This window comes from Ahaetulla prasina, chromosome 6, assembly GCF_028640845.1.
Source record: "Ahaetulla prasina isolate Xishuangbanna chromosome 6, ASM2864084v1, whole genome shotgun sequence".
NCBI lineage: Eukaryota > Metazoa > Chordata > Lepidosauria > Squamata > Colubridae > Ahaetulla > Ahaetulla prasina.
In genome coordinates, this window is record NC_080544.1 from 43,198,429 (window position 1) to 43,211,840 (window position 13,412).

At 40.2% G+C, this 13,412-nt stretch overlaps 1 protein-coding gene across 1 annotated transcript in view; it reads left to right on the forward strand.

The window, feature by feature from the left end:
• The window catches only part of ADAM12 (ADAM metallopeptidase domain 12), a 302,284-nt gene that overhangs the window by 22,517 nt on the left and 266,355 nt on the right, over positions 1 to 13,412 (forward strand). The window contains exon 2 of the mRNA XM_058188276.1: positions 6,395 to 6,528. Within this exon, the coding sequence (XP_058044259.1) occupies positions 6,395 to 6,528 (134 nt within the window). The remainder of the gene's footprint in view (positions 1 to 6,394; positions 6,529 to 13,412) is intronic.

A 13,412-nucleotide genomic window follows, 5' to 3' on the forward strand; every position in this document is an offset into this window, starting at 1 on the left:
CATCCTAACGATCCCTGGGTGACCCTCGTGGAGGAGGTCCAACACCCTTTTCCTCAATTTTTCTGGGATCACCACTCTATCCCCCCATAGCAGGCACCCCCCTTGAGCCGAAAGTTCCCCACGTTTTTTACAAATTCTTTAAACGCTCGCCCGGCAGCGGCCACCCTCTTGTACCCAACCGAGTACAGTTCTCAAAGTAATGTCGGTATGATGCCCGAGCCACCTCCTTAGATGTGACTGGGCCAGAGTCCAGAGAGTCAATTAGCAGGATGGGCGTCCCCGGAGTGGGGTCTTCGATCGGCCCTGGTAGTGGGCATCTGCTTAAAGCGTCCGCATGCCCCAACTCTTTTCCGGCCGATGCTGCAGTTTGTAGGAATAGGCGGCTAAGAAGATAGTCCATCGGGTCAATCGTGGCGAAAGTGCCACAGGCGTTGGTGGTCGCCAGCCAGTATCCCTAACAGTGGTCTATGGTCTGTAACAATTTCAAAGTTTCTACCAAAAACGTATTCGTGAAACTTTTTTACCCCTGACACAATGGCTAGCGCTTCCTTATCCAACTCGCTATTGTTCCTCTCTGTCGAGGACATCGATCTGGAGTAAAAGGCTATTGGGGCCTCTGTGCCATTTGGAAGCCTGTGGCTGAGAACAGCCCCGACCCCGTAAGGGGAAGCATAGCAAACCAATAATAATGGCAATGAGCTATGATACTGAATCAGTAAGCTATCGCTCGAGAGTAGGTTTTTACTGCTTGAAAGCCCTAGCTTCCGACTCTCCCCAAGACCAAACAGTATTCTTTCCCAGTAATTATGTAGCGGCTCGGCAACGGTTGCCTTATTTTTAAAAAGACCGCGTAAAATTCACTAGACCCAGGAATGCCTGTAGCTCTGTTTTGTTTTTGGGCGCTGGAGCCTTCTTATTGCCTTGACCTTGCTTTCAGTGGGTGAATTCTCCTTGTCTATTCTGTAGCCCAAGAACTCTATGGATTCTACCCCTATCTGGCATTTGTTCACTTTAACCTTTAGACCGCTGACCGAAAATGCCCAGAACTTTTCTCAAACGCTCCCCAATTCTTCTAAATTTTCGCTGATATCAATACATCATCGAAATAGGGACTACCCGGGAGCCCTTGCAGAAGTCGCCCATTAAATTTTGAATAGACCAGGTGCCACACTCACCCCAAACTGTAACCGGGTACACTTGAAAGCACCTCTGTGAGTCACAATTGTCTGGGCTTCGCTGTGTTGGCGTCTACGGGCAGTTGTTGATAGGCTTGAGCCAAATCTAACTTGGCAAAACGTGCCCTTGCCCCAGCGAGTGCAGCAAGTGTTGCACCACGGGACCGGTAAGCGCTTTTCTGCAAGGCTTTGTTTAACGCGCCTTGTAGTCAGCGCAGATTCTAACTGACCCATCTGGTTTCACTGGGGTGACGATTGCCTCCCACTTTGCATGATCGACTGGCACCAGAATCCCTGACTGATGAGCTTGTCTATCTCCTTGTCAATCTTGGGTTTAAGGGCAAAGGGACTCTCCTTGCCTTTAACCTAATGGGGCTACCTGGGGTCTAAATTGAAGGAAATAGGGGTCCCCTTGTACTTGCCCAGGCAGTCCTTGAAGACATCTTCGAACTCGTTCATGAGTGTGTCTTTTAGGTTAAAGTCACTTCTGTAGATGCCAGTCACTCCCATGCCCAATGCACGGAACCAGTCTAGTCCCAACAGACTTGGCAGGGTCCCTTCGACTATCGTGATGGGCAGGGTCTTCTTGTGTGGTCCGTACTCGACGCGGACGGAGGTGGTCCTCGAACAGGGATGCGATTCCCTTGGTAGTCGTGCACTCGTAACCGTTGTGTTTGCAGTTTGCGTTTGGCGATTCTCGGCAAAGCTTTCGCAAAAGTGTCCCAGGACATGATTGTGATCGCTGACCCTGTGTCCACTTCTAGTCGGCACGGCACTCCTTCAATTTTGGGTTTAGTGAAGATTTTCTTCTCGACGGGTTGCTGCGCGCCTATGATCACGGTCGCTCGATTTGAATTCGCGCTTTTTGTTTTGACCAATCGCGGGTCGCCTTGCCGATCCTGCGCCTGATTGGTCGGTTTGAATTTTCGGGAAGGTTGGGGTGCTCGACAGACTTGAGCCAGGTGCCCTTCTTCTCGCACCGCCGACATGTAGCGCCCTTGAACTTGCATCGTTGACGCTGGTGTTGCCCTCCGCAACTTCCGCATTCATCCCGGTCTTCTTTGCCCCTTCTCTCGGTGAGGCAAACTCCTTCCTCATCCTCGCCGGCCTGATTCGGTCTGGATTTCTTCGTTGTGGACGGGGTTGATTTCGCTTCGCCGTTGGCGTGAGTGGCTTTGTAGGGTTTCCGCCGCTTGGGTGGACATCTCATGAGCTCTGGCTTCGCCCAGAGCGCTTGCCAGCGTTAGATTGCTTTTTGATAGCAGCCGCCCGCAAACGCATGTCTCTGACCCCACGGATGAGTTGCTCTAACAGCTCCTCATCCAAATCTCGGTACCCACAGTCTTTGGAGGCTTTCCTCAGGGCGGCCATGTAATCGCTGATGGATTCGCCTCTTGCTGTCTGCGCCTCCAAATTCAAAACGCCGTACGATTTGGACGGTGTTGGCGCGAAATGGTTCTTTAATAGATTTTGCAGAGTTTGCCACGATACCGATTGTACCGGCGTTGGCTCTGCCAGGGCTTCCGCAATGTCGATGACCTCGGGACCGCAGTGGCTCAGGAAATATGCCCTTTATGTTGTCTGAACTCCTTGCAGTTCGCTTGCCTCTAGGAAGCTTTCAAACGGGTCATGCACGCTCCCCATTTCTCCTGGCTGGGTCAAACGGCGCGGGCGGAGTGTAGCTGGCCATCTCCGCGTTTCTGCCCTGAGTTTGCTGGGTTCGGTTCTTCCGTGCGTTCAGCTCGTTCTGGTGCTCTTTAGCCTCGAGATCCCACCTTCGTCGCCAGTGTTAGGTTCGGGAAGTAACGAGGCTGGAGACCAGGGTAGTGACAACAGCTCTTTAATATATGGTGAACCCAGCCACCTGGCTGGGGAAAAACCTCTCCTTATATACAGTTCAACCGGTGGCTTTAACCAATCAGCAACGTGCTTGTTTCCCGCCAAAACCATTTAAAGATACATTACACATTTCTATGTTGCCTCCTCTTTCTAAAGCTACAGTACATCACAATTTCCTTCTTTCCGTAAGCTACTCTTTCTAATCTTCAAACCCCCAAATCACATTTTCTCTTATTTTCAACAAAAGGGTTGTAAGAGGTTTCCTGTCAATGATAAATGTAGTTATTCGTCTTTCTCTAATCAAACAGTTTGTTTTTGCTGTCTCTGCTATGCTCAGGGCATAGGTCGGACATTAGTGTCCAGGGCATTAGCTAGTGTACCTGCCAACATTTGGGCTGCTGCATTCTGGAGTAATTGAAGCTTATTGATTGCCTCAAAGGCAATCCTAAGTGCTGATAGAATTTCATTAGTCCAGGTGAGTAGTGATGACAGCATGAGTTGTGACATCCTCCTCTTCCATTAAGTTTGCAATTGGTACATCTGATGAAACTGGCAAAAGATGCAGTGGTCATAATCTCCGCTTGTCTATCTAGCAGTAGTTCTGGATCTAGGAGGACTACAAGTCACAGCCTGTTCCTTCAAGGCAATGGAGACCCCATCAAGAAACATAAGTGGTCACATAATTGATGTCAATATGGAAGATAGTATACTTTATAACAATTATCGATAGTATTTACTATATGTTTGTATGTTGATATAATCATAATAACTATGAGGGTGTTTAAATTTTAACACTTTTGTTACCTAGAAAACACACTGTTCAATTTAGAAATGGAATTTGTGATATAAAAACAATAAAAAAGACACATAAGTGGTGATAACATTGTTCTGATAGACAATAACTCCATTTAGCTAAAGTTCAATTTCAGTTTATTCATCTGCTTCCAGATACTGTCGAGACATTGACACCCTCTCCTATGTGACCTAGGTTAGCAATGTATAATTGGGTATCATCAACATATTGTTGTTACTAAACCCCAAACTGAATGGATGACTTTTCCAAGCAGTTTCATGTAGATATTGGAGAATAGAGGCTAGAGTACCGAACAGTGCAGCCCTTCACAAAAGAGGGATGACTGGCTAATCTTTTTTTGCTCATAACCACTGACAAATTGCCCCATGAAGGAGGAGCAGAAATACTTCCATGATACAGTAGTACACAGTGTTTTCAATTCTTAACCCTTGTGAATATTTTAAGAATTATTTCAAGTTCTGAGATATTTTAAACAAAAATATCACATTCTAAAGAATTGACTTCAGCTTATAAAAACTTTATAAACTCCAACCTGGCTATTTCATTATGAAATTACAGTCTTATTCTCTCGTGGGTGTAAGTCACATTCAATTCTAATCGGATTTACTTCTGAGTAAACATATAGTTGATCCTTTTTAGTTCTTGTACAAGGTATAGCCTTTCATCTAATATGTATGTGTAAACATAAGAATTTATGTATAACATTTTCATCTCCCCAAAAATCTCAAAAACATATCGTTGCTTTAAAAAAAGGGAGATTCCAAGAATTACTTCTGAAACATTTTTGAAGCATGTACAGTCTTCACTTATTATATAATACAAAGCAATAGTTGTAATAAAAGGTAATTTGAGACATGATTGCTATGCTACACTCACCCTGCTCCATTCATGGTATTTTATCAGGGTTCTAGATATTGTTCATGTGAGCCCCTGCGAATTGAAATGCACCACCCAGTAACAGGTTAATCATGTCAGTAAGAATCAGACCTGATTATCAAGAGGAAAATATGACCCCAGTGACTCTGATGTATGACACATTACCTTTAACTTTAAACTTTCATATAAATTAGGAAGAGTCATTAAGGCTGAAATGTTTCTGCCTGTTCGATTGTGTGAATTGGAATTCTGTTTTCTGTCATCAGAGAGGAGAAAGAATATTTGCTGTATACCGAAAAAGTCTTCTATGAAACCTGGTCTCCTTCTCTTGCAAGGGAGGAGAAATAGTCATCCTACTCACCAAGACATATATCTGATCATGAATTTAAAACAGCTATTTTATACCTCTTGTGTGTACCGTTGGTAATCAAGCCCTCTTTTTTGAACTCACTGCCATATATAGCTCACTTACTTTTCCCATTCTCTTTTTCCTATTCTGAGATGAAAGGCCTTTTGAAGGCTACTGATACCATCTTCTAAAATCTTCATGTGTTTAAAATCCTAAACTTTGCTATTGTTTACCTGCATTTGGATAGAGAGGTGTCAATGTTTCAGAATGCACAAGGAAAATTAATCAAATTAATTTCCATTTTAATATTAATTTCAAGTATAATATAATTTGTGTTATTACTTTGGGTACAGATTGAGGAAGGCTGTTGATGCTGGTTTTTCTGAGAAGGTGTTTCAGATATCAAACAGATTTTGCATCAGCTGACATTAGTCTAACATTTGAGGGATGGTTAAATATCCTTAGATTTTGTCTGAACCATGAAGTATTAGTAAGGGGGAGTATAGCAGGGTGGGATTTCATAAGGTATTTTTTTCAACTATACTTCCCAGTAGTGAGAATGTTTGTAAGCAAGGGAGAAAAATGTATTGTCATATGCTGGGCAACATGAACTATATCAGTCCCTATACTCTTATTTCTTCATGCTTCTTCATTGTCAAGTTGGACTTGGTTTGGGGACGCCTTCAAACAATAAGCCACTTAAAAGTAATCCTTATTAAATACATTAGTGAAGTATTCTAAAATTGTGTCCAAAATCATAATGTAAGAAGTAAATGGGTAAGAAGAATAACAAAAAAAGGTGTTTTGATTGTTGCTTTGATGTTCTATCTCTCACAAGTGAATCACTTCATTTTTTCCCATATGTTTGCCCTATTTGTGCTTCCAAAGTGGAATTACTGCAACTTGCAACCAAAACTTATAAAACACAACATAATATAAGACATATAAACGCTTATTCTGATACATATTTTAATAACTTTTGTGTATGAGTTTATGTTTATAAGAGCCGTGATGGCACAGTGATTAGAATGCAGTACTGCAAGCTAATTCTTGCTGACTGCTGGCTGCTACCAGTTCAGCAGGTGGACTCTCACCAGTTCAAGGTTAACTCGGCCTTCCATCCTTCTGAGGTTGGTAAAATAAGGACCCAGATGGTTGGGGGCAATGTGCTGCCTCTGTAAACTGCTTAGAGACTGCCATAAAGTACTGTAAAGTGGTATATAAGTCTAAGTGCTATTGCTATTGTTATTCTTTCAGATTTACTTACCAATAGTTTGTACTGCTGTACTGCTGGTGCCAGTCCTTCACTAACATTTAATATTTTTTTAAAAATTATACTAGGAGAAACTGCTGAAAGTAAACTGGAACTTCCTAGGCAATGGATTCAAAGAGAACAGCTAGAACACTATGGCATAACCATCCCATATCTTTTGAGTGGTAAACCTTGGAAACCAATAAAGAATCTTTATGAACAGGTAAGTTCTGTTTCAACTATTGCTTTTTTATAACATAATTTCATTGATTACAATACAAAAGTGTATAGGACTAAAGTCTTTCTTTCTTTCTTTCTTTCTTTCTTTCTTTCTTTCTTTCTTTCTTTCTTTCTTTTTTTGTCTGAAGCAATATTTATATTTGCTTTCCCCAAACTGAAGCATTCTAGAATTTTGGGTGGGCTACTTAGGGAAATTGAATATATTTGAGGTTTCTCAGATTGAAGTATACATATGTTTGTCACTGTGCAGAATTACCTTCATTACTTAGAGATGTGATAACAAATAAGTTTATTTTTCCTCAGAACATTGTCCAGGAGAATAACTTGTTATGCTGGGGCTCACAGTTTTGGTTCAAGGTTAGAAATTCTAGCTTTTAACTTGGCCAAGTAAAAGTGTTATTTAGAGGTTTCTCGGTTATTCTTTCTTCCTTCTCATACGCATTCTGATCTGAGGTGAAAAACCATTTAAGATGTTAATATATTTTGTTTTATTATTTGTTAACCAATTAACAGGCTTTGCACAGATGTGGCAGAATCTCTCCAGATGACCTTGTATCTAGCTTCTCAGCCAAAGGCACACAGACATGATGCATTTAGAATATTTCCCCTTTTTATTGCAGATAAAAGCAAAGTCCTTTGTACACACAAGATATCGGCATGCTATGGTATACACAAAAGATAAAATCTGTATAAAAGTCTGTGTTCCAGGATTCATATTTTAAGACTCTTCCTACTGCTTTTCCAAGTCAACAGATATTTTGTCATTCTTTTATTTGGCTTTGAGAAACACTTGATCTCTTTTGACATAGCAGCTTTCCCTTCTGGAAAATGTTGGTTTCTGCCTTACCAGTTACAATCCTTCTAGAACAAGGAATTACCAGAACAAATAAAAAGCCCACTGAAAATAAGATTGGTTGAACAATGAATTACAATGTTTATGCCCATTCAATAGCTCTTATTTGCTCATTTATATCTTTATATATCAAATACTTAGGATTATTTGCCGCACAATCCTATCTATATTTAGTAAAAGATAAACTCCATTGTATTCAGTTGGGTTTAGATAGTTTTTTAGGAAGACCACAGTCTTAACAATTATCCTTTGTAGTGATTCGTCTTTTAAAAGCTAAGTTGTGGTGTATGTTTGTGCATTTGTATGTGTCTATATTCAATATATCCTTAAGGGATTTGGATTTACCAGATTTTGAATGCAGTGGATAAAATGTCTATATTCTGTAAGTTCTGCACATGTATATAAACCCATTTCTATTTTACACATTTGTAACATATTGTATGTAAGAAATACACATGTAAAATCCCATTTAGGTCAATTGACATTCTGCTTTTATAGGCACCCTTCATTCCATTTGTCTCCTAAACTATATTAGTTTATATTAAAAGTTTATGTTTATCTAAAAGGAATATTTACCATTTTATAAAACAAAAAAATCCTTACTAAAGGACATTAGACTCACACCTGAAATTGTAAGCTAGCTAACATAAGATATCTCATGTATTTAGTATCCATCTAAATCTATTTTGGGGTGGCTTAATTAGAAACAGATGGCCATCTTTACTGTACTTCAGAGATTTTCTAAAGTGATGAATACAGTGTATTGAAAGAGCCTCAGTATAAAAATTTTCAGAGAATAATAATAATGGCATTCATGTCATTAATTTACTTTCCAATGGCTTGCAATTCAAGGTGAATGTTAAGTTAAAATGCTGAGTTAATACAGAGACCTACATGCTCCCATTCCCTTGGAAACTGAAAATGTAATAAAAAATATTTTGATTCTTGTGAGAAATTCAGCAAGGAAGATACGTATATAACAATTTATTACATTTTTATCATACAAAAACTAGCATTTATTATGAACCAGTTTGATTTAGATGAATCTTAGAAGAAGATAATTCAGAAATATCACTGTTTCCACTGTAGCTGTGTATGGCCATGACGCTTTTAGCTTTGATAAGAATTAAGTTGAATCAGAGGAAGGAGTTCAAGAAATACTTCTGTTTAATGCAAGATTAAAGAGTTATGAACATGCCACGTGGCTTACAATACCTGGAGTTGAAAAAACATGGAACACAATCTAGATCTATGACAGCAAAGATATATGTGTACAGATAGTCCTCAACTTACTACTACAATTAAGCCCACAATTTCCATTGATAAGTGAGACATTTAAGTGAGTTTTGCCCTGTTTTATGACTTTTCTTGTTAAGTGAATCACTGCAGTTGTTAAGTTAATAACATGGTTGTTAAGTGAGTTTGGCTTCCCCATTAACTTTGTTTGTCAGAAGGTTGCAAAGGTGATGACAGGCCCTGGGATACTGCATCATAAATGTGAACCAGTTGCCAGGCATCTGAATTTTGATCATGTGACTATGGGGAGGCTGCAACAGTCATAAGTGTGAAAACCGGTCATGTCACTTTTTTTCAGTGCCATTGTTATTTTGAAGGGTCAATAAATGAATTGTTATAAATTGAGGACTATCCGCAGAGTTGGCCCATGATGAGGATGCGATTTGGAGAGCAGGGAGAAGAGGAAGAATTGGATTTCCTGACATGATTAGAAATCAAGAAAGATCTGGAACAGACAAGAGGCAAGAGAATCCGCAATTACACTCTTTCAGTAACTTTCTGCTTGCTGAAATTCAACAATGGCAATTTTGACTTTTGTGGTGTCTATTTTTGTCTTACTCCATTGATATGATCTTCTGGCTTGTGCTCTCAAGCTGTTAATTCACTACTGTGCACTCTTCCTATGCAGTTTTCCTGACTGCAAGACTCTGGCAGTAATAATCTACTCTGGGCATGATTCATATATATTAATTTCTGCAAGATTTCATAATTTATAAAATATTAACTCAGCCATGTATGTATATATTTTTAGAGCCATTGGCAACACTGGCCTTTGATTATGTGCTTATGATCTCGCTCCAATAAGTGAGTAATACTGAAACAAAGCAGTTAGTAACATCAGGTCAAATGTAAAATTAAATTATTAAATTAAATTAGTTAAATTATTTCAGCAGTATTAAAATAGTTATAATACATTTGCAAGTATGTTTCATTCGAAAATATAATTTTGCAAAGCTTTGGTGCATTACATACATGCTGTGTTATGCTTTCTTCCATTAAGTTCTGGAAAACTAAGCTGAATATTTCACTTAAATGTTCTTTATTCTTATATCTTCAGGTGGTATGATATAATTTCTTTTAACACCCCCAGTTGACTGGTGATGAAGGGAAAAAAAGTGCTTGTTTTATTGCATGTAGATCATCCTAATGAGGAGATAAGGCTTCCTTCCTTCCTTCCTTCCTTCCTTCCTTCCTTCCTTCCTTCCTTCCTTCCTTCCTTCCTTCCTTCCTTCCTCCCTCCCTCTCTCCCTCCCTCCCTCCCTCCCTCCCTCCCTCCTGTATCAATAGCATCCCTAGGGTTAGAGGATAAAAGGAATTCAGATAATGGATACAGCGTTAGGATTGAAACCATGCCCCTTTTGCATATTTATCAGTATTGCATGCCTGTTCATTTAAATTAAGGAAGAATAACACAGAATAACAGTGTTGAAGGGACCTTGGACATCTAGTTTCACCAAGCAAGAATAAAGTAAAGCTCTGAAGAAATATTACAGCTCTTTCCTTTAATGATCCATGGTGGCAAAGTGGTTAGAATCAGTGGTAAAATTCTCCTCGGATTGCCACCGGTTCACTGCCCATGCATGTGCAGTGCACATCGAAAGCACGCTGCACACGCATTCGCATTGCGCACCAAATGCACGCTTCACACAGAAAAAGAAGATTTCACTAGGTAAGTAGAACAGTGGGGCGGGGGGGAAAGAGCTGTGCCATGCCATTTAGCTTCACTAGAAAGCAGGATTTCCTGCTAAACCGCGCGGCACAGCTGATCGTCGGAAATACCAGTTTGGATGAACCAGTAGCTTTTTAAAATACCGGTTTGGGTAAACTGAACCAGAGCGAACCAGTAGCATTTCATCCCTGGTTAAAATGCAGTATTGCAGGCTAATTCAGCTTACTGCCAGCAGTTTGATCCTGACTGGCTCAGACAACAAGTGGTCAAAATTGGCAATGCTCTATCAAATCCTGTTCCTGTTAAAAGTGGAGTTCCCCAAGGCTGCGTTCTTGGACCAACACTCTTCATATTATACATTAATGATCTCTGTGACCATATTACAGGTATTTGTGTTCTCTTTGCTGACAATGTCAAACTATTTAATACCACCAACAATACAGCTATCCTCCAAAAAGACCTTGACTTTTTATCTGAATGGTCAAAAACTTGGCAACTCCAAATCTCAACCAGCAAATACTCAGTCTTACATATTGGAAAAAAGAACCTAAACACTAAGTACAAGCTTGACGGACATTACCTTACTGATGACCCCACCCTGTTAAAGATCTTGGAGTTTTCATATCAAATGATCTAAGTGCCAAAGCCCACTGTAACTACATCGCAAAAAAGGCCTTAAAAGTTGTAAACCTAATCCTGCACAGCTTCTTCTCCAAAAACACTACACTACTAACCAGAGCATATAAAATATTTGCTAGACCAATTCTTGAATACAGCTTGACTGTTTGGAACCCATATCACATTTCTGACATCAATACAATTGAACGTGTCCAGAAATATTTTACAAGAAGAGTTCTTCACTCCTCTGAATACAACAAAATACCTTATGCTACCAGACTTGAAATCCTGGGTTTAGAAAATTTAGAACTACGCCGCCTTCGACATGACCTGAGTTTAACTCATAGAATCATCTATTACAATGTCCTTCCTGTTGAAGACTACTTCAGCTTCAATTGCAACAATACACAAGCACACAATAGATTTAAGCTTAAATGTTAACCGCTCCAATCTTGATTGCAGAAAGTATGACCAGTAACAGAGTTGTTAATGCTTGGAATACACTACCTGACTCTGTGGTCTCTTCTCAAAATCCCCAAAGCTTCAACCAAAAGCTATCTACCATTGACCTCACCCCATTCCTAAGAGGTCTGTAAGGGGCGTGCATAAGAGCACAAACATGCCTACCGTTCCTGTCCTATTGTTTCTTTTCGTTATATCCAATTAATATAGTCATTACATACTTATATATATGCTTATATATTGTACAATTATTTCATGCTAATGCTTGTATACTGTATACTGTGTGACAAAATAAATAATTAAATAAATAATAAATAAGATTGACTGAGCCTTTCATCCTCCGAGATTGGTAAAATGAGAATCCAGATTTTGGGGGCAATAGGCTGACTTTATAAACTGCTTAGAGAGAAATGTAAAGCACTGTGGAACGGTATATAAGTCTTAAGTGCTATTGCTAATGTCACTAGCCTCTGAGGTAAATATGGAGGCAGAAGATGTATCTTTTTTATATGATCATGAGTGCCCCCAAAATCTCAGTCAAGCCTTCAAGTGAAACACACACACACACACACACACCAATATATACAATTGGCCCATTACTGGGAGAAAGTGGCAAGAAGATGACAAGCAACAGGGAGAAAGCAGATCTACTTAACTCATTTTTGTATCTGTCTTTACACAAAAGGAAAAAACAATCCAACCTATCAAAAACAGCACCACAAAAAACAGATTAGAAACAAAAGTTAAAATAGGGAAGAAAATGGTAAGTGAACACCTGTCACCCTAGATGAATTCAAATCACCAGGACCGGATGGGTTACACCCCAAGGTTCTGAAAGAACTGGCAGACGTGATCTCAGAACCACTGAACTATATCTTATATTTCAAAGATCCTGGAGCACAGGGGAGCTGCCAGAGGACTGGAAAAGAGCTGATGTAGTTCCCATCTTCAAAAAAGGAAAAAAAAACCAGATCCAGGAAACTATAGACCTATCAGCCTGACCTCAATACCGGAGAAGATTCTGGAAAAGATAATCAAGCAACGAATCACCGAACACCTAGAAGCAAACAAAGTAATAACCAAAAGCCAACATGGGTTTGTCAAAAACAGATCATGCCAGACTAATCTTATTGTATTCTTTGACAAAGTGACAAAATTAGTAGACCAGAGGAATGCTGTTGATATAATTTACTTGGACTTCAGTAAAGCATTTGATCAAGCAGACCATAACCTACTACTAGATAAAGTAGAAAAATGTGGGTTAGACAGCACCACCACCAAATGGATTCGTAACTGGCTGACCAACCGCACTCAACGTGTAGTCCTCAATGGAACTACATCCACATGGAGGGAAGTATGCAGTGGAGTACCCCAAGGCTCTGTTTTAGGCCCAGTACTCTTCAACATCTTCATCAATGACTTGGACGAGGGGATAGATGGGGAACTCATCAAATTTGCAGATGACACCAAGCTGGCAGGAATAGCCAACACTCCAGAACACTCAAGTTACAGAAAGATCTTGACAGACTTGAACATTGGGTGCTATCTAACAAAATGTGAAGGTTGGACCATAAGAAAGGCTGAGCGCCAAAGAATTGAGGCCTTTGAACTCTGGTGCTGGAGAAGACTCCTGCAAGTCCCTTGGACTGCAAGGCGAACAAACAAGCCAGTTCTAGAGGAGATCAACCCTGACTGCTCTTTAGAGGGCCAGATCCTGAAGATGAAACTGAAATACTTTGGCCACCTAATGAGAAAGAAGGACTCACTGGAGAAGAGCCTAATGCTGGGAAAGATTGAGGGCAAAAGAAGAAGGGGACGACAGAGAACGAGGTGGCTGGATGGAGTCACTGAAGCAGTAGGCATGAGTTTAAATGGACTCCAGAGGATGGTAGAGGACAGGAAGGCCTGGAGGAATGTTGTCCATGGGGTCACAATGGGTCGGACACGACTTCGCAACTAACAACAACAA